General features: G+C 42.9%; 1 protein-coding gene across 1 annotated transcript in view; it reads left to right on the forward strand.

Annotated features, from left to right (window-relative positions):
- Positions 1 to 18,853, forward strand: part of ARHGAP35 (Rho GTPase activating protein 35) — a 103,774-nt gene extending 84,921 nt beyond the window's left edge. Inside the window, exons 4-7 of the mRNA XM_050928387.1 lie at positions 6,868 to 6,945; positions 10,257 to 10,388; positions 14,666 to 14,771; positions 15,434 to 18,853. Of these exons, the coding sequence (XP_050784344.1) occupies positions 6,868 to 6,945; positions 10,257 to 10,388; positions 14,666 to 14,771; positions 15,434 to 15,794 (677 nt within the window). The 3' untranslated portion in view covers positions 15,795 to 18,853. The remainder of the gene's footprint in view (positions 1 to 6,867; positions 6,946 to 10,256; positions 10,389 to 14,665; positions 14,772 to 15,433) is intronic.
- Positions 18,854 to 26,436: the final 7,583 nt, after the last annotated feature.

The raw sequence follows: 26,436 nt of genomic DNA on the forward strand, positions 1-26,436 counted from the left end.
AAACCCAGAAATTGTCAACCCCTGAAGCTACTCTAGCAATCTGTCTCTAACTTCTCTCAGGCCCTAGTTGGATTAGTTCAGTGTCATAGTAGGTCATTCTTTGTAGCTCTGAAAATTACTCAACAGGTGCATTTTGTCTTTTGTTCTCATTTATGTTGTTTCGTGCTGCTATATTTTTTCAGAACTAATTTAACTTGATTTTTCTCTCCAAAGCTGGATTAAGGGCTCTAGAGACCCTAAATGTCATGAACCTTGCCCTGATGCTATCCTATATATGCAGTATGTGGTTTTCCCCCCTCAAACTGTATTATGTATATAATTGTCCTCTCTGTGTTTTTTTGCTCCACATCTGTACTAGTGCTTCTTGTGTGGCGCAACTCAGAAAATTGACTTTGGTATCATTTTTCTAGTCACTAACTAATATGCCTAATGCCTCCCCCCCCACCCCACCCCCCCTTCAAGTGATGATCCGGAGAAGAGGTTCTGTCACAGGGATACATTTCAGATGTATAGTAAGGCCTAGACATCTGGGAAGCCTTCCCTGATTGAGAAACCAGATTAATTTCCAGTTTTGTGGATTATTAAAGGCTTCTTTCATATCTAAAAGTCCTGCTAAAAAACCTAGATTGTCATGGACGGTTATTGCCATGGATGTCTCAACATTTATGAAGGTCTCCAGTGAGTCATTTGATTCTTGGTAGCTAGTGTATTGTATGTGAATCTTACTTTCTGGTTTTAGAAAGGTCAGCTGGAAGAATGAAGTGCTTTAGAGAGACAAGGTATATTTGCATGTTTTATCCAAAATTCTTTTCTGAAACAGATTAAGGTTCTACCTTCATTAAGTTTTCCCACCACTTGTTTCTAAGATTTGGCTCATGTAATAAAGGTCTTTTATTGAGAATAAACAAATCTCTTTGGAAAGTACAACCAGCCTTTTTCTTTGGATTCCAATTAATTAGCTAGGCCTCTGATTAAGGACTATGTTGAAAATAACTGCTGTCTTTCTCCTCTTGTTCTTGCTAATGGGAATGCCACTTAGGCAATGTTAAAGTCCTTTCTACTAGAGGGCTCTCAGCAGCCAGTTTTTGGTTGGTGTAACCACACAAGATATTCCAGGGTAGCCACATTGGGCTCATTATATATCTTTGTCAGATGTTACTGCTGAGAATCTGACAGCAAGAGTGAGAAACTCTCAGCTCTTCCTGCTTCTTAGTATCTTTCAGGATGTTGGTTATTTTGTATTCTCACCTTACTTCCATTATCCCTGAACTTTCTTACAGCTATTGACAAAAACTAGTGGGGAGCAAGCATACAAGTGAGGTTATACATTAATTGTATTGTTGAAAACACTGCAGCAGGTATCTTTTAATCTTGTCATTCACTGCCTCCACTAGATTTTAACCAGTGAAAGTCATGTGTTGACACTTACATGAATTACCAGATGTAACCAACTGGTGCTGCTGGAGCATAGCTTGGGCACTGTTAAGAGCAATAAGGTGAGTCACGCAGAGACTGATGGTTGAGAAGACGACAAGAGCAGAAGGCAGGTAGTATTAGAAACCTCTGATGGACATAGACCCTGTAATGAGCATGACCCTTATATAAATTATCATGTTGGTTATGGTGCTGTTCTACCTTTTCTGGTGATCTCCCTTTAAAAAACTTTATCTTTTTATCATAGAAACCCCATGGTGGATTTGTATCCCCATTATTCAGGTACCCATTCATTCTGTTTCATTTCAAAATGAATGGATTGATCCTCTCCTCATGCAGTGGATACATACATATCTTGGGAAATCTATTGCCTTTCTATGCGGGCAGTTATCTTGATTCTTCACAAAATTCGTGTCCATATGTCTGAGGATAAATTTAACTGCTTTTTTGAACATTTAGGTTCCAGTAACTCTCTCAAATGCAAGCCCTGTCTTACACTGCTGTAGTGCAGCTACTTGGGAGATTTGCATGGATATGGTGCAGTAATTCCCTTCTATGCTGGGGCTTCCAAAATTGCCAAAACCGATGGAGCTGGACCATGTTAGCAGTGGTGTAGACAGGGCTTTGTGCTTTAAAATCAAGTTACTCCTTGCAGCTTCTTCCCAGGTTTTGTTTCTATTTATATGAAATTAATGGTTAATATCAATAATTCAGTTCAGGTCAAATGATGTTTAGCCTGTCTTGATGCCACATATTTGCAATGTCTGTGTGGCTGGTGTAAAACAGGATTTCGTAAAATAAACATAGAAGTGGATTGCAGGAAATATTAAGTCAGTTAATAAATACTGATGAGACAGGGTGGGTGAGGTCATATCTTTTATTGGACCAACTTCTTTTGGTGAAAGAGAAGCTTTTGAGCTTACCCAGAGCTTTTCTTCAGGTCTGGGAAATGTACTCATGCCATATCGAGGTACAGGTAGAACAGATTGGATTTATGGCTTATGCTAAACAAAGTCTTTATTGAGTCCATGGCTTTTAGTATCTAGCAAAGTTATGAATATAAGCTCCCAAGCTCATCTTTTGCAGGTGTCGTGCAGGTTTCCATTGAGGCTGAGGACTGATGTCAGATATAGAGTGATCGCTTTGTCAGAAGTGTTCACCCACAAATAGGGTGTTTTTATCTTCTATTAATTTTTTTTCATGAGAGTTAATCAAGAGCGTAGTAGCGGTGGAGGTATGGATACAGGTTTTATATGTGCTGTTTTGGCAAGATCTGGTGCTGCTTTGAGTTGGTGGGTCCTGATCTCTGGGGCATTTGCTTCTGATAGCGAGCTTGGAGAGCATGGAGGGTTGTTTGAAAACCAGAAGAGTCCTTATCCTCAAAGGAAACCCACATAATACCTTCAAAAGATGGTCCTGTGAGCTTAAATTCATGACTTGGCTAGATACTAAAAATCATGGACTGAATAGAGACACTGAATGTATTGCTTATTACAACAATCTATAACCGCGCACGTGCGTGCACACACACTTTTTCCCCTCCTTGGGCTGGGAGTTAATGTTAATGGGTCACTTCACCTTGAATGGTAACTTGAAATATGTTAACTGCTTATGCTAAACCATCTGTTCTGCTTTATATTTAGCTATGGCAATGAGACTGACTCTATACTAGAAGGATGACATCAGTGGAAACGCTGGTGAAAACGCTCCGCCTACGGGAGAGAGCTCTTCCATCGGCATCATAAATCCACCTCCGCAAAAGGCGGTAGTTATGTCAGCATGATAGAGCTGTCCGTACTGGTGCTGAAGTTGGTGTGACTTATTCACACCCCTGAATGACACACATTATTGTTGCATTGTGTCAAGTATCAGGAGGTAGCAGTGTTAGTCTATATCCACAAAAACAACAAGAAGTTCAATGGCCACCAGACTCCTTGTTGTTTTTATAAATTATTCTGAGGTAAGTGGGAGTGTAGTGTAGACCTGGCCTGAGTATATTTCCTAGACCTGAGGAAAAGCTCCATGTAAGCTCCAAGCTTCTCTCTCTAACAGAAGTTGGTCCAATAAAAGATATTGCCTCACCTACCTTGTCTCTCTAATATCCTGGGACCAACATGGCTACACCAGTGCCTACATTAAATATGCACTGGTTGCTCAGTCATGAAAGGGGATGGTTTGAATTTACAGGTTATATTTGGTTCAATTTTTCATTATATGTGTTGTCAGCATTATGCCTCTCGTTTAAGCTACTGATAATTAATTTGTCATTTACTCTGATTAGCGGCTATGGTGGACGGTCATTAAGAGAAGGAGTTACTCATCTTACTTTGTGCTGAGTGGTAATGTTCTGTCAGAAAAAATTAATTGGGGAACAATTGTGGAGCCATTTGCAGTGTTTGCAGTCCCATAGTGTCTGTTCCCTTTCCATCTACATGTCTGAGCAACGAGTCAGAAAAAAAGAAAAAGAGACAGATATTGCCAGAATGTCTGTGACTCTGATGTTCCTTTTGTTGCATGCATTCATTGCTTAGTATTTCTGTAAGGTTCAACAGTGCCAGTGTTATTTAAGGGAAGAATGATGCTGGCTTTGTTATGTGTGAGTTTGGTGTGACAGAAATGATTGAGGTCAGATTTGCTAACAGGAGTTAGGGAGCATGAGTCTTTTAATGACCATACTAGGCTTTTAAACAGCTCTTTATATTTCCACTGCTTTCTTTTTGCAGTTTGCACATACCTGCTTTGATTTCTCTGTGACTGTCCCATTTTATATGAAAATGGAACTAGCACTGGGGTCTCTGACTAGGCTGCCTCTTTTTTGGGAACATGGTGCTGTAACAGTAACGGTTCACCATGGGCTGGGGGTTGTAACAAAACACGAGAAGCAGAGCACAATAATCTTTGGGGAAAGTGCAACTCCTGGGAACACTTAATATGAACAATATTTTATAGCTCGGCAAAGGCCAGAAACAAATCTTGAGAACTAGTTACTGTCAATTTTAAGTCACCTTTGGACAGTTTGGGTATGTCCATCAGGAGTGAGTCAAACTGAGGGTATGTCTACACTACCGTGGGATCGATGCTCCAGTGATTGATGCACATGGGGTCGATTTAGTAGATCTAGTGAAGACCCACTAAATTGGCGGCAGAGCGCTCTCCAGTCGACCCTGGTACTCCACCAGGAATGAGAGGAGTAAAGTAAGACTCTCCTGTCGACCTGGCCTGCTGTAGATTCCATAATAAGTAGACCTAAGCTACATGGACTCCAACTACGTTATTCACATAGCTGGAGTTGCGTAACTTAAGTTGATGTACCATGGTAGTGTAGACATAGCCTGAGACAAGGGTGAGCAAGGACCAGAAAGGCAGAGCTTCAGATTAAAGGCAAAGAGATGGGGCTCTCTTTTCTTGCTCTATGTGTACATTAAACAGGTACTTGCCTTAATAAGCCCCATTGTCTAATGGCAAGCTTGTTTTGAAATTGGGCTGCAGGGAGACAAATGGTGGCAGCAGCTCCTGTTTTTCTTTCCAAGTGCAGAGACACTGATTCTTTTGTGTCTAGCCCTGAATTTTATGATCCTCTGGGTTGGTCCATTAACCCAGTTTTTTCTTCTGATGAGGTGAGTTTCTTTCTGTGAAACGAGACCCTGATACAGACCACTTCTTTAGCAATTAAAAGCTTTTAAACTGTACAGTTGATGACCTATATATTGAATAAATCCTTTGCACTTCAGACTCAATACCATTAATGTACTGTGTCAGAGGGGTAGCTGTGTTAGTCTGGATCTGTAAAAACAGCAAAGAGTCCTGTGGCACCTTATAGACTAACACACGTATTGGGGCACGAGCTTTCGTGGGTAAATACCCACTTTGTTGGATGCATGTAGTGGAAATTTCCAGAGGCAGATATATATATGCAAGCAAGAATCAGGCTGGAGATAACGAGGTTAGTTCAATCAGGGAGGATGAGGCCCTCTTCTAGCAGTTGAGGTGTGAACACCAAGGGAGGAGAAACTGCTTTTGTAGTTGGCTAGCCATTCACAGTCTTTGTTTAATCCTGAGCTGATGGTGTCAAATTTGCAGATGAACTGAAGCTCAGCAGTTTCTCTTTGAAGTCTGGTCCTGAAGTTTTTTTGCTTCAGGATGGCTACCTTTAAATCTGCTATTGTGTGTCCAGGGAGATTGAAGTGTTCTCCTACAGGTTTTTGTATATTGCGGTTCCTAATATCTGATTTGTGTCCATTTATCCTTTTATGTACTGTGTATCATAAGACAGGTTCTCTGCTTTTATCTCACTGAACGTGGGCTTCTCAGAAAGCATCAATTAAAATGATGGCTAAATTGAGACATTTGTTCTCCCTGCTTATAGATTCACTGCAAGAGTTGCATATCCTAGTTGCCTTGCAAGTGATCATGATCACCCTTACCCTCTTGTGTCCAGTCACTTCTGTATATGCTATGGTTACTGCAACAGAGCTGCATGAGCTGCTGTATGTACAGGCATTTGTCCTTGGGATAGTAGGCAAAGGAGCAGTGAGGGGTAGCTTCTTCCTTTAGCCAGATTCCAAATACCCATGAACATCAGGAGTCACTTGCCTTATTTCTTCCATCTGTTGCACAGATGTGTGGAAAACAGAAGCACCTTTTTAAATCTAATTTTATGCCCCAAGAAGTTATTTAGTGAAACAGTGTTATTTGTTCAGTATATTCATTTAACAGGTTAACTTCCTATAGAAGCTATTTTTGCAGTTGCCACAATGTTTATTTTAGGTAAGAACCAGTATTGTCCTCTGCTTAGAGCAGAGGGGAGTCAGAGACCCCAGATTCTAAACCTGATTCTGCCACTGGCTTGCAGTGTGACCTCTGTGTTTCTTTCCCCATCTATAAAATGGTGACTCAGGCCATGTCTATGCTAGTGGCACAGTGACACCACCATAACTATGTCACTACAGCACTGTACTGTAGACATTTCCTACAGCAACAGAAGGATTTTTTTTTTTTCTGTTGCTGTAGGTAATCTACCTCTTTGGCACCTACACTGCGGGTTAGGTTGGTTTAGCTGCATGCTCAGAGGTGTGAACTTCTCACATCCCTGAGTGCTGTAACTGTGTTGACCCAACTTTTAAGTGTAGACTAGACCTAATTATATTTCCCTCTCAGTATATGCTTAACTACTGTTTGTTTATAAGTACCCTTAAATCTTCTGAGGAAAACTGGTAGAGAAGCTCAAGTCTTTTTTTTTCCCTCTGGGTATTTTTGCAAAGTATATTGCTTGTTCTAAGGAATAAAAGTTGTGCACCACTTTACAGTTCTTGTGACATGGGAGACTTTGCACTGATTCATTTTTTTTCTCCTTGTAGACAGAGAATTCTGTTCCATCCAGATAACACTTCCACAAAGTTGCACTGACTTCTTGTGTCCTTCTTGTTTCACTAGGGTTGAGTACTGAAGGCATCTATCGTGTGAGTGGAAACAAGTCTGAAATGGAGAGTCTGCAGAGACAGTTTGATCAAGGTAATGTCCGTTCCTATTGGGCAAAGAGGTTAGGATGTGGCAGTAGCATAGGAAATAATTTTTTTAATTTACTTAGGATCATCTAGTCTTATCCAGATCAAAGTGATTTGTTTTTGTACAATCTGTTTTGATTCCAGGTCCGGGCCTCGGTAATCATCTTTTAAGCTATTACTGGTATTCAGACTGAAAGCTGAGAAGTCTGAATGTGACCATGAGATTAGTTATAGTGGGCACAGCTTTCTTTAATATTTGTTCATTGACTGATTTAGAATTTGCTCTAATTTCTCAAACCTGACCAATCAGGTTGTGATAATGAGCCAAATTATCAGCCAGTACTGCTGTAACTGTTATGCTGTGTTGGTACTCTGTTCTTCACAAAATATTTAGGCTATGTCTGCTCTGTTGAAATAATCAGGGTCCTATATGTGCTGTGCTTCCTCATCTGTAGAACTTGCAACACAATCCACCCCTTAAAGCAGACTTGTGCTCTAGAATTAAGGGGATGGTGGTACTCTAGAATACAAGGGCTCGAGATGGTGTCCCTAGCCCCTGTTTGCCAGAAGCTGGGAATGGGCGACAGGGGATGGATCATTTGATGATCACCTGTTCTGTTCATTCCCTCTGAAGCATCTGCAAGGTTTTATTTTCTGGCTTTGCAAACTGCCCTCAGGCCTTGTCTAGTCTACAGGTAAAAGATGTTTTTTAAATTGTCGGCTAACATGATTTGAAATACTATTTTGTACCCAGTCTAGAAATCGTTTTAATGCTGTTAACACCCTAGAGTTAATTAGGTACCAGCTGACATGGCTTTAAAGGTATTAAACTAGGCTATGTGGCAAGTGATCTCAAACTCTAATAATTAATTTAGTTTTAAAAACACTTTCATAGAGTACAATCTGGAATTGGAATAACCAATCTGTTTTAATTCACACCTTGATTTATTTTGACTTGAGTCTGTGGGTGCACACTTCTTTTGGATTTATCAAAATAGAACATTCTTACTCTGAAATACGTGTGTCCACATGCAGATTTGCACCAAAATAGATGAGGGTGTGAGTTAAAACAGACTGATATTTTGGTTCCAGGTTGTGTAAATAAACCTATTATATAGACAAGACCTCAGAGGCGTGAGCTCCTCCATTATCTTAATAGGGGTTAACTCTGAAACACAAAATAAAATAATTTTAAACTACAGTTTCACTGCTTGAGGCTGATAATTTTAGTAGAAACATCCAGCTGTTGTGTTTAGTCCAGAATCCCAAACTGCATCCCATGTCTTCCCACATGCCAGAAGCCCCACCTGTTGTTTACCCAACTCCCATCGGTCCCAGACACCTATTGCAATCCAGTTTTGTATTGTCAGTGCACAGATTTTCAGCACATTCAAAACTTAAATTGTTGATACAACATAAAATAAATTTATAATCAAAACAAATACCATGGTGACTAGCATATTGATTGTTGTTTGTGTTCATATTTAATTAAATGTCCATGTTTAAATGTAGATGGGGGTGCCAAAGTACCGCACAGACATTAGGTCCTTGAATATAACCATATTTAATCATGGTGTTGTGCCCTTTGCACCGTGTAAGGTAGCCTGTTATAAGGCTTCTAGATTCCTAGGCTAAAGCATGATTCCTTAAAGGATTCGCACAACTTAAGAACTGGACAGGTTAGAAAAAGAGTTAAATTAGTTTAAGATACCCTGAGCCAAGCTGCTCTCCCCTCCCTTTTTTTTTTTTTTTTAATTATTTTATTTTCTCTCTTCTGTTGCTATGTGGAAAATCCACAGATAGTGGGAAACTAACTGCAGGGGAAACAGTGAAACTGAATAGAAGCAATGTGCTGTCAAATGCACAAAGTAAGCAAAGTGAAAACACAATGAGAAATATCTTTTCTCTAATCTTTCAATTATAGTGATCATGGGTATTACTTGGAACAATTGTAGGGGAAAGGTTGTCAGTAATGAGAGTTTTAAGTTAGCTATGGACCTTCAAACAGAGCAAGTCTTTTCTGATGACACAAGTGAGATGAAAACATATTATAACGTGTGGGTGACAACCAAATTTAACTGCAGTTATTTTTGTAGAACTGATATTCGTGACCTTGCAATTCCTGCCTTGATTTTTAAATTCCTGGCATCACAATATGTACCATAACGCTTGCAAATAGGATTTTCTGGCTCTGGGACATCTAAAACTTGTGCATTTGGCAGTTTTTATGGTGTGTCTTTGTTGCTACTGGTCTCTGTAGACCATTTTATCTGACACTTTCCCTTTACCCTTATCTAAGTCTCTCCCTTTCCTTCCACACTGTTCTGTGAGTGGTTCAGTTGTTCGGAATTAATATATTCACATGAGGTTTTGCCACTTTGTGTAGGAGTCCTTGTTTGACATGTTCCTTCAATAAAGTGTTTAAGAGATTTATTTAGTGCAGATAAATGAAACTACTAATTCCTGTGTACCAGTGTTTAGGACTTACAAAAACACTGGAAGTTTAATGTTTTGTTCTTCCAGGGCCCTCGCTGACCACTGGGATTTTGATTATTTCCTGGCTGGGAACGTTGTCTGGAAAAGCAAATTTAGGTCTTTAAACATGATGAAGTGACTTAAAACTGAATAAAAGTAACTCTGATCATATGAGAAGTTTAGGGATTCAAACTAGCTTTACAATGATGTCTACTATAGGGTGACATGATAGAGCAAAACTCTCATAATATCACTTTATATGATTTTTAACATTTTAAAGGTTCCTACAGACATTAACTGCAGTGATGCCGCATTTCAGTTTCTTCATCAGTAGCTGCTTTGGGGAAGGGATCTGTAAGAAGATTGTAAATACTTTTCTGCTAATTTATCTAATTGTGGGCGGCTTTGAAAAATAGGACAAGGCAGGAATATTAGTAATCTCATTAACCAGATCCAAAAGATTCATGGCAGGCAGTATTACCTACTGGGTAGGGTAAGAATGGAAGTCAGGACTCCTTTATCCCTTTTCTGGACCTGTCAAATTAATTGCCCCCTCAGAGTTTCTGTTTAGCTATCAGTCAATGGGGGTCATCTTACAGGATTGGAGTTTCTCATAAGACCAGGGGATGGTTATTCTGTGTTCTGTGCAAGACAAGTTTTTTTAGCTGTTTGTCACATAGGCCCTCTACATTCAGCACTTTCTCTAAGTCTCATTTGTAGCCTGCCAAGAGATTTCTATCTCTTCCCTGTCAGGATCTCATGCGTGTCATTTGCTTCACCGCAGCAGCTGCATGTCTTGTCTTGTGTTTGGTGAGATTTAACTGTTAAATGCTTTCATTGTAGATCACAATCTAGACCTGGCAGAGAAGGACTTTACAGTGAATACTGTGGCTGGTGCCATGAAAAGCTTCTTCTCAGAATTACCCGATCCCCTGGTACCGTACAATATGCAAATTGAACTGGTGGAGGCCCACAGTGAGTATGCACAAGGCAGTGGGTGACACCATTGTTTCAGAGCATAAAGATTCCAAATTCTTCCGTCCATCTGGCATTGTAGAAAACTGCTTTCTCCTATCTGAAATACATCAACATAGTGGCAGAGCACATTGTGCTGGCAATGTGTTGGCGTTAATTGCAGATTTCCTAGCTTTAATTGACTTAGTCCGTATTGTGTGTTGTCATCATGACAACAGTAATAACTATCTCCGTTTGTAGAGCGTAGAGCAAGAACTGAGCTGAGACATTTGGGGTGCTTTCCTAATCATACCGCTCTACCCTCTGCCTATAACATCACGTTCTTTAGGACGTGGATTGCGAGACACAAATGCGAGACTTGGGCACATCTGGAAATTAGCTTATTCCAATGTATTGCACTGGGATGCAATGGGTCCTGAAGTCAGCATTGTTTGGGCAGGTATAAATCCAAAATTGCAGCCAGTTTCCTTGGACCTCAGTGCAGTGAATGCTTATTCTCTTGGTTTGCTAATGTACCTGGAGCTTAGCCCCTGCACAAGTTTTTCCTTCCCTTTTTTATTTTTTTCTAGCTTCTCGGTGGGGGCATTGACCCCCTGCTTTCACATGCCAAAAAGGCAGCTGTTACCTTTTAGGGCTGAGCAAGGCTTTCAGTCTAGCTGCTCGGTCAGTACACGATCTCTATCAGCAGGCAAGCCCTGATCTATACAAAGTAGTCTTCTCACAGCAGAACCTACCCTGCCACAATGAATATGTTATAGTGGGTGGTCTCTCCTTATGTGCCTGGCCTGCAACCCAATCCAGTGACTTTATCTGGTTCTAGTTGCCCTGTGTGAGCTGGGTCCGATGAAACACTCCTAAAGAATGGTTCTTGACAGTCAGTTGGGTCTCTAGAGCATGTTGCTGTTTGCCACAAATAGAGGGAGACGGTGTAATACGCAGCACTGCCTGTTAATGTCTCAATGTTCCATAGATAGCTTTTCTCCCTGGATCAGCTGGAGTTTGTAAATGCTTTCAGTGCTGAACTTGGGCTTCCAGAGACTAGCTGACAGTCCAGTGGGCTGAAAGTTTCTGAGAATGAGTTAATGTTAGGGAAGAGAACTCCATCACCAGTGATTTGAGGGCATCTAATGCTAGCAGTGAACACCATGCTGAGGAAAGGATAAAAGACCCAGTGAGTCTGTCCTCCCACACAGGGAGTAATTGCCTCCTTCAGTACACTTCTTTTCCTCCTCCCCTATCCTTAAGATAAAGCTGTGAGGGGCTCTTAACATGACCAGTGCCCTTAGAGAAAGAGCCTTTGGAATAATGCATATTAATTGGGCTAGGAAGGCTATAGATTCAGCTAGAAAAATGGATCTCTCCTGGCAGTTATGTTTAGGGGCTCTCAGTCTGCTGGAAGCAAATAGGTTTGTTAGTGATAGCCTTGCCATGGCGCCATCTGGAGGTGTAAAAGATAAAGGCATGCTTAAAATTCCATTGTGTGAGAAAACTGCTGACACTGCATCTTTTGCCCCCTTTTTTTTTTTTTGACTTAAGAAATCTTGGCACGAAAAATCAAGTCATTCTAGTGTAGCAGCCTTTCTAAAACATGCATATCATCCCAGTGATTCTGCTGTGAAGACAGCACATTAAAACAGCAAGAGCCTGGGGTGGATTTAATTTCCCTTTTCATTAAGTGTCCTCCTTATTGCTACCCCTTGTGCGGATATTCACAGCATCTTTAAGTGTGGTAGAGGCACAGCCCTGCACATTTTAACTTGTGGGTACATCTACTCAAGGGCTAAGCAGAGCAATGAAATGAGGTATGCAAGACAAACGTACACATACAAGCAGGAATTTAGATATACAATTCATTGGAGGGGAAAATGCAAATAAAATATTATGGCTGAGACTTTAAATGAATAACACAGATTCTCATTAACGCTGTTCCCTTCTACATATTTCATATTCGTTTTAATTACAATCTCCATATCTAGGCAACTGACAGCATTAATGGATTATCCTGATAGTTCTCCTGAAGGGTAGGGGACTTTTGTTACCTGGTACTGCTGAATCAGTTTTAACAGCAGTGGAATACTTTTGTTCCAAAACCTCAATGCACAGACAGCCACTGTTGGAATGGTAAATACATAACCAGAACAATGTTAAACATGCCTCATTGGCTTCAAGGAAGGCATCAGGTACATCCAAAGGTTACCTTGGGCTTGATGGGGGAGACCAGGGAACACCATTGTCAGTTGACAGTTCAGTGTAGTGGAAGATCATATATTCCTTCCATTTAATTCTTTTTGAAAGAGAGTTTTTCAGTGAAGGCTGATGGGTTGGAGAGACTTCTCCAGATCACCAAGAGCTTGTGCCCATGCAGAGTAGCACTGGTTTTAGAGGTGTGATTCTAAAGTGATTCAGTTAGTTAAACTGGTGCAAAAGGTGTGGATGTGTATTTCAGTGTAAGCCTCTCTTCACCAACCTTTGCTCCCAAGGACCAGTTCTTTCCCTCTGCCAGCCTAATGCTCAGCCACTGCCCATTATGGTTTCATTGGTTTTCAACCAACCTACTTTCCAGTAGTGGTTCCCAGTCCCACATAGGTTGGCTGGGTTGGAATCATATGCTAGAGATCCGGGACAGTTACTGGCAGTGAGGAGCACAACTTACTCCTGTCTAGAGTCCTGCCTGTCTCCTTGCTGCAGGGATTATTAGTACTAGTGCCCCAACCCTCCCTTAAAGCCAGCCAGTTCCTAGGTAAGCCATCCATCTGGGAACTAACCAGGTTCAAAGAGTTAGACCACATCATCTGGCTCGTTGTTAGGTGCCTCTGCTCTTCAGCACTAGAGCAGGATCTTCTGAAACAGGTGGAAAAGACGATTTGTAGCAGCAATGGGTTATTGCTCGTTTCTGAAACTTCAGGATTGTAGAGGATGAGGTTATACCTAGAGTGGGATAAATGTGGGTCATCTTCCTGTAAATCTTCTCTTCCCCTTGATTGTGTTGTATAATGGCGAGGGGTGTGTAAGGGGAGGAAGACTCATAGATTCTAGGACTGGAAGGGACCGTGAGAGGTCATCGGGTCCAGTCCCCTGCCCTCTTGGCAGGACCAAATAATGTCTAGACCATCCCTGATAGACATTTATCTAACCTACTCTTAAATATCTCCAGTGATGGACATTCCACAACCTCCCTAAGCAATTTATTCCAGTGAATTTATTCCCCTTTATTCTGGAAAACTGCATGTACATTATGGATGATAGAATATGGTGGAGGTACCAATCTCCACCCTGTCCTTGAAGGAGAGAGCGAGCGCGCTGGAGACCTGTTCAGGATGCTCAAGAGCTGGATAGGGAAGTATATAGTACCAGTGCTGCTTCATAACTTTCCCTCCCCACCTCAGAATGAGGGCCTAGAGCCAGTAGGGTACAAGGCCAGATCTTGATGCCTTCAAAAGTTGGAGATCATTGCCTTTGTTGTCAGCCTCCAGGCTCATTCCAGCTTGCAGCACCCTCCCTTCCCTACTGGCCTCTCTTGGCATGTCTAAGTTAGACACCCAGAGCTGTAGCCGCCTTCTCTATCAATCTATGGTTTGAAGTGCAGGAGGAGACTTACACAGGTGTAACAGGGAATTTCCTCCTTATGTGTGCTGGGCATCAAAAATACCAACCTCAAGGTTTCATCCCTCTTCATCCAGTTTTGAGATGCGTCTTACCTGAGTGTGCCCACTGTTTCTTTGATAATGCTGTACTCGAAGGTACGTACACAGCTCTATTTGACTGCTTTTCTAGGCCATGTGCTGGATGGAAAAGGAAGATACAAATGTGGTAATTATGTTCCCTGAAGGCAATACAGCAGTACACCAAGGATGATGTGTTCTTTGTAGGGGAGACTTATTAATTGAGCTATGAATCTGCTCCCTCACTGTTGCGCCCTGGAGGTCATGCAACCAAGTAGGATGTAGCACTTCTCCGTATGCAGTGATATGTGCGTTTAAAGGGTGAATCTATCCTACACCACCTGTGGCACAACAATTAAGCGCATGTGGCTTTCGGATTAGCTGCTGATAGTAAACTTTTGGATTGAACAGTAGGATGACACTTGTCTGAACAAATTCCCTGAGACGCTCGGCTCCTCTTTGGAGAAGACCCAGTGAGATTCACATCCATATGTTCGAGCAGGTTCTCTTTGCTGCTGGTGGCCTTTGAGTTGTATTTAATCAGCTCATCAAATGCTCCTGAGCATTTCACTTCCTCAGAAATTTCTGATTCTCATTGCTTTTTTCTTTTGACAGAAATTAATGACCGAGAGCAGAAACTACATGCGCTCAAAGAGGTGCTGAAGAAATTTCCCAAGGAGAACTATGAGGTCTTCAAATATGTCATCTCTCATTTGAATAAGTATGTACAAGATCTCTTACTCTGTATGACCATGGATGGCGGTTGGATACATAGACTGTCCCTTTTATTCCATGAGCAGCTTCTTGACATAAGCTGTGTACAAAGCACTGGAACAATATTAAGCTAATGTTGACATACTTAGCAGCTGTAATAGAGTAGGGAAGCAGCCTGGAGTGAATTTGTTCCTTGGCAGTTGTCCCAATTAAGCGGACATGTCATTTATCAAGGGGGCTAATTAAGTTCCATAAACGTTGCTACATCAGAACTAGCGGAATTCTGTGGGGATAACCTACATTAGACCCACATCTCTCCAACTCCATTAGTTTCTGCTTAGGATGTCACTTGCTTCTGGTGGTGCAAGGTCACTTCTTTGCTGCAGAGTTTAGAAGTCAGCAGGGAGCCTGCATTCATCGTTCTGCACTGCCAGTGGGAGGGAAGCGGGAGAGCTCTCCCAGAAGGCACATGATGATAGCTTGGGTGTGGTTTTGAGCACATGATGATAGCTTGGGAGTGGTTTCCTAGTCCACCGGAATTTGGATAATGCTGTAAAGGGAAAGAGTTGGATGACAACTGATTACTCCGTGTACCCTTCACGTCCTAGCTATGTGAGTGTCCTTCCTGTTGTGAACAGACTGTGCTCACGGCCTCTCTCTCTGTTGCAGGGTCAGTCAAAACAGCAGAGTGAATCTGATGACGAGCGAGAACCTCTCCATCTGCTTCTGGCCCACCTTGATGAGACCTGACTTCAGCACTATGGACGCTCTCACTGCAACGCGCACCTATCAGACAATCATTGAACTCTTCATCCAGCAGTGCCCCTTCTTTTTCTACAATCGACCAATTATCGAGCCCCCCAGTGCTACACCCAGTTCTCCATCAGCAGTTCCTGCCAGCACACCTTTCTTACCCAGCACACCTGTGATGACTCAGCCGTCCCCACCACAGACACCTCCTCCATCACCACAGTCTCCTCTCCAGCCTCTTCTCCCATCCCAGCTTCAAGCGGAGCAGCACACACTGTGAACTGGCGTGGGAGAAAGGAGGTTTGGTCTTTTCTCACACAGCGTGGAGATTGGAAAGAAAACCCAGGGTTCTGCTGTCCCCCTCTCTCTACCATCCTGTTGCAAGCTTCAGCTGTGTTGGCAGTCTGAGAAAGCAGAAACAAGTTGGGGCATCAGGTGCAAATTTTGAGCGTTCCAGACTGGTGCCTGGGGCTGGGTTGAAGAGGACATTGGACCTTTCTCTTGTTTGTAGGGGTGGGAATGGGGGCACTTCTGAGTACTGAATCTGTTCAAGTGTGATTGGTTCTGATCCAAGCCAACCTACGTTCATGACAACACTATCGAGTTCAGTCTAGGGCTCTGAGATCTATTACTTCTGTCCACTTGGCTGCTTGTACAGAACATGTCCTTTTACTGACTCTTCGCAACACCCTCAGCTGTGCACGAGAAAGATTCTGCCAGAGTGCAGAGCCCCAAACACGTTCCGCAGGATATGGTTGAGCCTCATGCAACACTTTAAAAAAAAAAAAAAAAAGACACTAATCATGGGGATCATAACTCAGAGCAATCTCACTGCTAGCAGATCAGCGTAGCTACTCTGAAAGCTGCATCGCCACAGGTCTGGACCGAGGATCTCTCTAACAAGTACAGCTTTGTGTGTGGACAAAGCTAGAATGTAACTTTCTCTGACTTAACTGATGACCAGGGTGGGAAGTGAGAGGAATCTCCCTTCAGAACAAAGGGACACTGGAAAACTAACATGTTCCCACCATCCACTGGTTTTAATCAAGAGATGAGAGACGTGGCACAGACGATGGCCCCTTTTCCTTGGAAGCAGAACTACTGTGCAACAGGGTCCTTAGGAGAGTTCAGGCTTGTTTGGCTTAGCCATGCCTTTTCCTTGACAAATCACGACATATCTCTCACCCTGGTAGAATTTGGCATTAGCACTTACAGGATGAGAGGTTTGGAAACACAGTAGATGTTTACTATCAGACAAGCTGGATTTTGATTCCTTTAAAACACTATTGTTACTGAAACACTTTTGTTAAACTGAGTATGGGGAGGGTGGGGGGCAGGTGGTGGGACTAGAACACTTTTTTCTTTTGTTGGTGGAAAGGTTTTTCAGTCCAGCACTTATTGTGCAATGAGGTTGTGAGGGAAGCGTGTGTCTGCAGTGTGTCACAGGGCTCTGAAGGCGCGGACAGTATTGCAGCTAACTTGTTCATGGCAGGGACTGCAGTAGTAAGACACTTCTAGCAGCCCTCAGTTGGGTGGCTGCTGAAGCCTCTGTAAATCTTGAGGACATTCTGGCTTTGTGGGTAAGACTCACTGCAAGTATCCCCGCTAAACGGGAGGGTGGAGTATGTTACTGGTGTCCCCTCAAGGCTCTGATTTTGTTTGCTTAACAAAAATTGTAGCCAGCCTGATGGCATTGTGAGAGAGGGACTCACCTTCCAGGCCCTCCTTGTATCTCCAGCTAGTAGCAGTTAGGTGACACACTTGGGCTTTTTGACAAAGGGTAGCGGCTGTTCATTGCATTCTCACCTGCTGCTGGTTGATGCCACAAAATTAGCAAGAAAGGTAGGGAGTGAATGTTGAAGGGGAGTGGGTGCAAAAAAGGCTGTGCATTAGTAAAAAGGATGGTAGGTTCTCAAGGCTCCATTTTGGACCAGCCTTCAGGATCCATACTTGGATCCCTGGTATGGTGCCACCACAGAAAAGCGTGTGCAGGTTTAACTAGTGCTACATGACATGCAAAGTGCTAATTTGGCACGTGAACTGCTGTACCTGCTGTCCTCTCCCTCACCTCCATTTGCATGTGCTTTGTGTGTGTGTCATCCAGTCTCGCCCACAGCCCTGCCATCCTGTCCCTGGCCCCTCTAGATTGTCATGTGTGCATGTCACCTTCCTCTCTCCCCAAAGTAAGCTGCTTTGTGTGCGAATCACCTCTTAAACCTGTGTTTTCTCCCCATCTCCTCTCTGTGTGGCCTCCCTATCCTCACTAACATAGGGCAGTTTTTAACTGGAGTTTCGATGGTACCAATGGGAGAAATCCCTACAAAGACCCTCCTGTGTCTCCTCGCACTTTAATATGGGATCTGTGGTTTATCGCTATTTTTTATCTTTCAAGGATGTTTGAGTCCCTATATCTAGGCAGTTTAAAAAAAAAAATTAAAAACAAAAATAGCCTCAAAGCACGCCCTGCCCTCCTTCCACCCTTCAGCACGCAGAGCCAGCTCTCAGTGAACTCAATCCCTCCCATAAATAAGCTGGGTTATTTATGTACTGACAAAACTGCATTTAAAGTTATACCTATGACAGAATAATGTGCTTGAAAGGACTTCTTATAGCATTCCTCCAAGTTTTATATTCTCATGCTTTAAAACAAAAGCTTTTATGTAAATATTGGATGACGGTTTTTTAGAACTTAAACCCCTTCCCTCCCCGTGAAAGCCCTTAGGTTGTGTATGTGTGATGCTAACGTTCTGAGTGGAGAAGGAGAGTTGAAGCCCAAGGTTGATTCCTTTCAAACCTTTCACCATAAAATAAGGACCCATCTGTGCTCCATTGGACTCTCTTGCTTCTCTGTAGGCAGTGAGTATGGGAAAGGTTTATTTGGTGTTCTTCCTTTGGATTCTTTGGGGTCATTTTGCTTTGTGTAAAAAGGTTTGTTTCCGTGCCTTTCTATAGGTCTGATGCTAAACTTCTCTCTAGACAGCTCTTGGGTACCTCTTTCCAAAGCCTACTCAGAACAGAGCTATCCTGTCTGAGGATGTTGAGAGGACGGGACCCCTTCCTTCACACACACAAACGAAAAAAAACCCATTCTCTGCAAAGCAGCAATGCATTCTTCCCCTGAGGCACTGATCAGTTCCTGTTGTTCTGCCTGAGAACTAAAGCAATCAGTCTCAGGAACTCCCATCCTGGATTGCTCTACTGTACAGAGGCTGGTTCTGCCCGGTTACCCATCTGTGGCCTTGAGATTTTGTCCTCAATTTGTGTATACTGCTGAATGAAGCAGCGAGGCGTGGCGCATAGGGAGTGGGGTGTGTAGGAAGGGCGCAGCCATTGTAACAGAACGTACTGTCTCCAATCAGCTGGCACATACCTGGTTGCAAAGCACCTGATTGGTTGCTCCTCACTGATAGGTGTTAACCATCTGTCCCTCCCTGAGCAGTAACGTTCTGCCCATACCTCACATACTAAGTTTTTCACATATCTTTCATGCCACCTGTGCTTTACAAATGGTCAAGACTTTTCTGTGTTCTAGGGAATGTGATTTTTCTGTACGGTGGAGGTAACGGCTCTAGAGCAGACAAGAAGTGCATGTTTGGTTTCACCATGCATGTGGTACTCCTGGGGGAATTCTGCACCAAAAAATAAAAAATTCTCACATTATTATAAAATTCTGCATATTTTATTTGTCAAAATAACATAATATAATCACATCCATTTCAATAATTTTGGTAATTTATTTCAAAATACCTATCAACAGGTATGTCTCTAAAAATACAGATGATAGAAAGATTGAGGAAATGTGTTTTGACAAATCGATTCCTTACTAGGCATATAAATACAGAACGTTGAGTAATCATTCATTTACACTACAATATAGAAAGGTATTTCCTGAACCCCTCAGAAGCAGTGCAAAGGCTTATGGGAGTCCAGGGAAACAGAGGAGCTGAGGGAGAGGGAAGTAATTGCTAGGAAGCAGCCTGGATATGAACTTGGGGAATTGTTGGGTGTAAGTGAGAAAAGTATGTAACGGGGTTTGGGTTTTTTTGTGCGAGGAGGGGGATTGTTGGGGAGCCTCCCACATGCAGATGTAGGCTGACCACTAGCCTCTCTCAGTCAGTCAGGCACATCTGGTCCTGGCCCCCTATGTCCCTGCACCCCTACTCAGCCACCTCTTCTCCCCCATGTGTCCCCGTACCCCCATCACCCTTCCCCATCCCTGCACCCCCTCCCCGTCTGATGTCACTGCATTCCTCCTCCCATTCATCCTCTGCCTCAGTCTGCCCCCCCCTCCAGCCCTTTTGAACCCCAATCTGACCCACCAGCAGCCTCGTATGCCCCACACTGTCCGTCCCTCTATATCCCGTACCTCTTGACCTGGCCCCATGGGCAGGGCACTGTGAAGAATGCAGCCTCTTCTCTTCCTTAGCAGGAGCTGAGGCTGCTCCTGCCCTGGAATGGCACAGCCACAGTGACACCTGCTGCATGAAAGGTATAACTGCAGAACTTGTATTTTCTGCTGAGAAAAAACATTCTGTGTAGCACATGAATTCTGCATGTGCATGGTGGCACAGCATTCCCCCCCGGAATAATGTGGTTGTGTTCCATTAACAGCACTGATCCCACTGCAGGCTGGAAGGGTGGAGAGGAAAAGTAGGCACCAAAGGGTGGAAATTTGAGTAGTCTTTAGCTTCTGGTTGCGTTTTGAAAACTGTCTTGGCTGTGTGCTCACCATGTGGCTAAATCAGCTATCCAGTGTGCAGCTTATCTGCCTAGGAGAGTGTTCTGCTAGAGGCTGGAAATGTCTGCTTCCTTGCCCATGTAGTCTATGGTACCTATCATAGAGATAGCGGTAAAATTCTTCCAAAGTATTCGTTTGTTTTGTCAGGCAAATGGATGTTTTCTTCATGTGTTTTTTGGAAGCGCTTAGGACCTGCTTCATTAATCCAGCGCACTCCAGCTTTTCTGTGATTGTTTTTCCTTTCTTGTGTAACTCAGCATCCATGATCCTTGCTATTCTGTGTTATTTTAAAGTAAAATTTAACCCTTTTAAATAGATTACAGGCAGCTGAGGTTTGTCACTTGTTTAAAATAACCTGATTGGAGAAGGATGCTTATTGGACACTAGGGAGCATTTCTGGACATGTAGCCAGCTCTTCCTTTCAGCTGTGCTCGGCTCTTATACTTGGCAATTACATTTCATCAGTGATTATACTTGTGACATTTCATAGTTCTTAAACAGTCATCCGAGTGGGGAAATGAATTTTTTAACCACTTCCACTTTAATTGTTGTGCTGATTATTCGTCTTTAATTTCAGTGACTCAGCAACTGTGGTCCAGAGTCTGATTTTTTTTTTTGTACAGCCACGTACAGGTTTAGTTTCCCTAAATCATTTCCTCATTCAAGTATGTGTCATTCAGTCTGTCTGTCACTCTAACCCAGGGCGCTGCAGAGATTTGCGGAGCTCCCACTGTTTTTTTTCTCCCTACTTACCTGTGTAATAGGTCCTAGTTTTTCTAGGTTTAAAAACCCTTTTTGTAAAATTGAAATACAATAGGAATATTGTATTTAAAATTTAGTTTAAAGCAGGACATAAGTTATTGTTTAAATAAAAAAAATCCTTAATTTTTTCCCTGTGTACATTTTAAAAACAAAAATCTCTCTCTTAAATTGTATGGGAATAAAACTTGTCCTGAAAAGTTGGATTAGTACTGCACCCAGCTTATTTTTCTGGTACTTGTATTTTCACATGTAAAATGATCTCTATATATGTTGAATTAACAAATATTTTGAGTTCAAGACGAAGAAAAAAAACATATTAATGGTATTAAAATGTGTTAGTAGTTCCAGCTAAGTATGTGCCCGAAACAAGTTTTTTGCAGGAAAAAAAAAGTGAAGATCTGTATGTAAAGAAAAGTATAACGGTTATTTCTTTGTATTTTTAGGGGCCTAACAGCTACATCCTTTAGTTATTGGTGATAGAATATATTTCCTTTTAAGCTTCTTTTAAGGACATTTTTAACAATTTGTGGTATTTTCCAGGGCCAATCCAATTAGTGCATGATAATGTTTAAAGCTCTGGGCCAAAGAGCCCGTTTTCTGCTGAGTTTAAAAAAAAAAATCATGTATTTGCTACAGAGTATTGTAATTGTCTCAATGGGAATGGTGTAAAAACTTAAAGGCCTTACGTGATATGTATCATAGTTAATAAATCAATCTTGTAAAAAAAACAAAAACAAAAAGAGAGATCCCTCCAAAACCAACCCATGCGGCTGTTTCTTCTGGTGGCTTCCCCTTTGTCTTGTTTCTCTTTGTCTGCCCCTGAGGTAGGCAGTGTCGTTGCAGGCTGTCCAACAGCCCACCAGGGTGCAGGCATAGGGCACAGTTAAATGCCTATCAGAAACAAATCTCCACCAAAGTGGGGGGAGGAGAGAAGAGAGTGGTTATTGGGTCAGTGCTGGAGAAACCTGCCCTTTGTTTGTATTTGAGTATCACAGTACTGGTGTGCTATGGTGGGGGAAAAGGCCACACGGTCGGGGCTGGGGTCAAACTCCTGAGCTGCTTGCTGTATGTATCAGCCCCTCCGAAGAACAGACTCTCACATTGGACCGTAAGCTTTTTCTTCAGAAACAGATGTAGCCCTTGTGTACCCTGTGAAGGTAACCGGCCAACCCTGAAGTGAAGGAGTTCTGGTAAAACCAGCCTGAGCACAGCTGGGAGATGAGAACAGTAACTTTACTATCTACAACTCAGTGTAATTTTCAAAAGTTCCTAAGTCCCATTTTCAAGCAATTTAAGGTTTAGGCTCCTAAATCATGTAAGCAATTTAGAAAATTTTACCTGTAGTTACTACATATAAAGGCGGCTGTATTCTTCCCTTGATCCTACTGCAAACCTTCCAGTGTCAGTAAAAGGAATGTCTGCTGGGGATCTGGGCTGGTAGATGACTCTAATTAAAATATTAAACACCTTCACCTTTTTATTCCCCACCCTTCCACCAGTGGTTTAACCCTTACATTGCTGCAGGTGCATGGCTATCAATCTGCAGCAGTTAATTATCTTCATGTTCTGCCTTATGCCTGCCTCTGCTCTCTGCCACTGGCTGCTTCGTTGTGAGGGAGAAAAGCACTCCAGTTCCTAATTCTGTGCTGCACCCAGCGCTGGGAGCTGGTTGAGCTGGAGGCGCACGCTAAGGAACATCTTCCACCCCATGGAACCGCGGGGATGGGTTGGGCAGGCTTTTCAGGAACGAGAGGTGTATTTAGCGTGATCTCTTCTGAGGGGTCAGTGCCTCTAGCTGCATGTATTCCCCTTCCTTAGAACACTTATGGCCGCCCGATCCTCCAGATAGGGCAAGGGAGTGGTTCTGTTTTGTAAAGTCTAACTGGAACCCTGCAAAGTGAAAGGTAGTTTCTCCCAGGAAGAAAAAAATGAAGGAAACTGGCAGTGGGAGACTTGTCTATCTTAATACACAAACTTTGTCATGAAGCATTTACACTGCATACCAGCTTCACAAGCAAGGGCATGAAAAGTTATGCCACTAACAGTCCATAATCCCTACTCACTTAGAAGCGTATGCCTTACCCATAACACCACAAGGCAACCTTAGCTGTCCCCGTTTAACTTTCCCTTCTCCACAAATCCTTCTATCAAACTACCCACTGCCAGTACAGCTGCTTTCAGGGGAGTTGAGTCGGGTCTATGTTATGTGTAGCACAGCTAAGTATTTTTGTATATTAATTTCATAGGTGCCTTTTTTTAATAGGATCAAACTGGTTTTTAGCATTGCACAAGGGCTGGACAGAAACAGAGGAGTGGAAGATGTAAATGTAATGGCTAATGGAAAAGTCTTTATCCACCATTAACTACTGTTGTACATGCGTTCATTTGTTAGGAGCTGCACATAAAGAATATACATCAGCAACCTGTTGGGGCTTAAACTTTTGTTGTGGATGAAAAACTCATTATCAGAAATACACTTTTTTCTTCAGTTATTGCACTAGATCTATTTGGGATACATGTCTCTACCTAATTTTAGTAAAAACACTTAAAAAAGTCATTGACCCATGGATGGGTTAGACTGCCAACAAAATAAAAAGCCAGACAAATTTCAAACCTTTCCTGTTGGGGTGGGGGAACTATGAAGAGAAACAAAACTACATGGAACAGGAGTACTTGTGGCACCTTAGAGACTAACAAATTTATTTGAGCATAAGCATTCGTGGGCTACTGCCCACTTCATGAGATGCATGTTGTGTAAAATACAGTAGGATATATACACACAGGGAACATGAAACAGTGGGTGTTAACGATACACACTATAAGGAGAGTGATCAGTGAAGGGGAGCTATTATCAGCAGGAGAGAAAAAGAACTGTAGTGGTCATCGGGCTTGTTCACCTGCACATCTACCAATGTGATCTATGCCATTGTGTGCCAGCAATGCCCCTCTGCCATGTACAGTGGCCAAACCGGACAGTCTACGTAAAGAATAAATGAATACAAATCAGACATCAAGAATTACAACATTCAAAAACCAGTTGGAGAACACTTCAATCTCCCTGGCCACTCGATTACAGACTTACAAGTCACAATATTACAACAAAAAAAACTTCAAAAACAGACTTCAACTAATTAATTTGCAAATTGGACGCCATCAAACTAGGCTTGAATAAATACTGGGAGTGGATGGGTCACTACACAAAGTAAAACTATTTCCCCAGGCTTATTCCCCACCCCCCAGTTCCTTACATCTCCTTGTCAATTGCTGGAAATGGGCCGTTTTCATTAGCACTACAAACAGTTCTTTTTCTCTCCTGCTGAAAATAGCTCACCTTAACTGATCACTCTCCTTAGAGTGTGTATGGTAACACCCGTTGTTTCATGTTCTGTGTGTTTGTGTGTGTATCTATGTAACCCTTCTGCCCCTCTGAGTTGGCAGCAACAAGGGCCGGGTTCAGTATCCAGGGGTTCCGTTTCAGTAACACAATGCATAACCGGCTCGAGCCCCCACCCAGTGACCTGGGACACTTCCATACCACACCCCCCTGGGCGCCTCTAGGAGGCAATACTTCCCCTCTTGCAAGCACGGAGTCTGAGTGTAGCAAAATCCTTTTAATAAAGGAAGGAAACAATGCGGCATCCCATTGGAGAAACACCACAGACAGGATTATAACACAAACCATAAACAAAAACCCACCTCCAAGTACGTTTAGCAATGTCCTTTCCCCCTTAGGGTCTTAAGTCCAACAACCCAAAAGTCTGGTCAGTGCCACCCCAGAATTCAAAAGTTTATCTGCAGAGTTTTACACCCCCCAGCCTGGGTGGAAATGGAGGGGGGATTCCACACAGGGTGTTAAGGGGCACCTTACGTGGGCCAGGGCCAACTGCGTTGCCTCTCCGTGGAGTTCTGCAGCAGCCTTCACCACGACCAGCTCCACTCCACCAGCTGTGCCTCTCCTCCAGCTGTCCCTGCAAACCGCTTCACTCCACTCACTGTTCCATGGGCTGCTCCAACACACTGCAAACTGCTCTGCTCTGCCAGCCACTTAATGATAGGTCTTCAGGTTCCCCCACTAGTTAACACAGCACTCAGTGATTTCAGCTCTTAGCAGGGGAGCCCTCGTGCTGGTGCACCATTGGCCCAACATGAACTCAGCTCAGCAGTCTCTAGATGAACACCTAATGGAATCAAAATTAGCTCTACTCTTTAACAGTGGAGAGAGGAGGATGTGCAATTGGTGTTCCAGGCCCTCAAAAGGGGCCCATACCACCACATACACACACCAGCCCCCTACCTCTCTCAATTCACTGCGTTTTGGAACCCATGTCCATTGTCTAGCAAATGTCACTTAAGTTATATTGAGACATCTCTGTCATAAAGCAGTCTCGTAGTTCCTCATTCACATAATCAGGTGGCCACACTTTATTTATCCTGCCCCAATAACAAAGAAATTGGGGATCCCAGAGCTGTCAAAATAACCATCCCAGGCTGCCTTGCTGGGTGTGCCCATGCAAATATCTGAGATTTCACCTTCCTGACATTCTTTCCACACTTCCCATAATTCACCACCAGATGTCAGGGTAGAGCTCATCCTGACTCTGCTTACGTATATATCTTATCTTCCTACTTATTTTCCACTACATGCATCCGATGAAGTGGGCTGTAGCCCATGAAAGCTTATACTCAAATAAATTTGTTAGTCTCTAATGTGCCACAAGTACTCCTGTTCTTTTTGTGGATGCAGACTAACACAGCTGCTACTCTGAAAACTACATGGAAAATTCAAAGAATTAAGAAACTTCATAATTAGGGCTGTGGTCTAAAATGCAGCAGAAATCTCTTCTTTCCTCTAAAAGTAGGTAACCTGTCAGTATAAAAGGTCATGGAGTTATCAATTGCGTCTATAATAAAGTACTGGGAAAGCATGTATGAAGGGAGCTCATAGAAGCATAAAACTTTATTTTGAGAGGGACACATCCCCCAACCTTTTCTTAGAAGCGGGCACAGGCTAATCATTACTATAGTACCTAGGAGCTCTAGTCATGGACCCAAACCCCATTGTACGAGGTGCTGTCAAATCTCTTGGCCTCATCACTGTGCACCTAGCAATATTCAAGGCATTCATCCTCACAGCACTCCTGGGAGGTGGTGCCACGGCTGTTATCCCTGTTGGATGGGGGGAAGAATTGAGAGATTGAAGGTCTCACAGGGAATCTGGCAGACTAGGGTGTTGAGCCCACATCTCCACAGGCCTGGACTCTCACATATTTACAGTGCTGGGGCTATGGGTGGGACAGAACTGGCAATGAAGCAGCTACCTGATGGCGCTCCTTGTTCTATCTCTGTTGCTTCACCCAAGGGGTCTGGGTCCATTATGGGTTTTGGTCACTTTTCCTCTGAAACATCAGGAAGTGGCCATAGC

This window comes from Gopherus flavomarginatus, chromosome 18, assembly GCF_025201925.1.
Source record: "Gopherus flavomarginatus isolate rGopFla2 chromosome 18, rGopFla2.mat.asm, whole genome shotgun sequence".
In the NCBI taxonomy this organism is placed as follows: domain Eukaryota; kingdom Metazoa; phylum Chordata; order Testudines; family Testudinidae; genus Gopherus; species Gopherus flavomarginatus.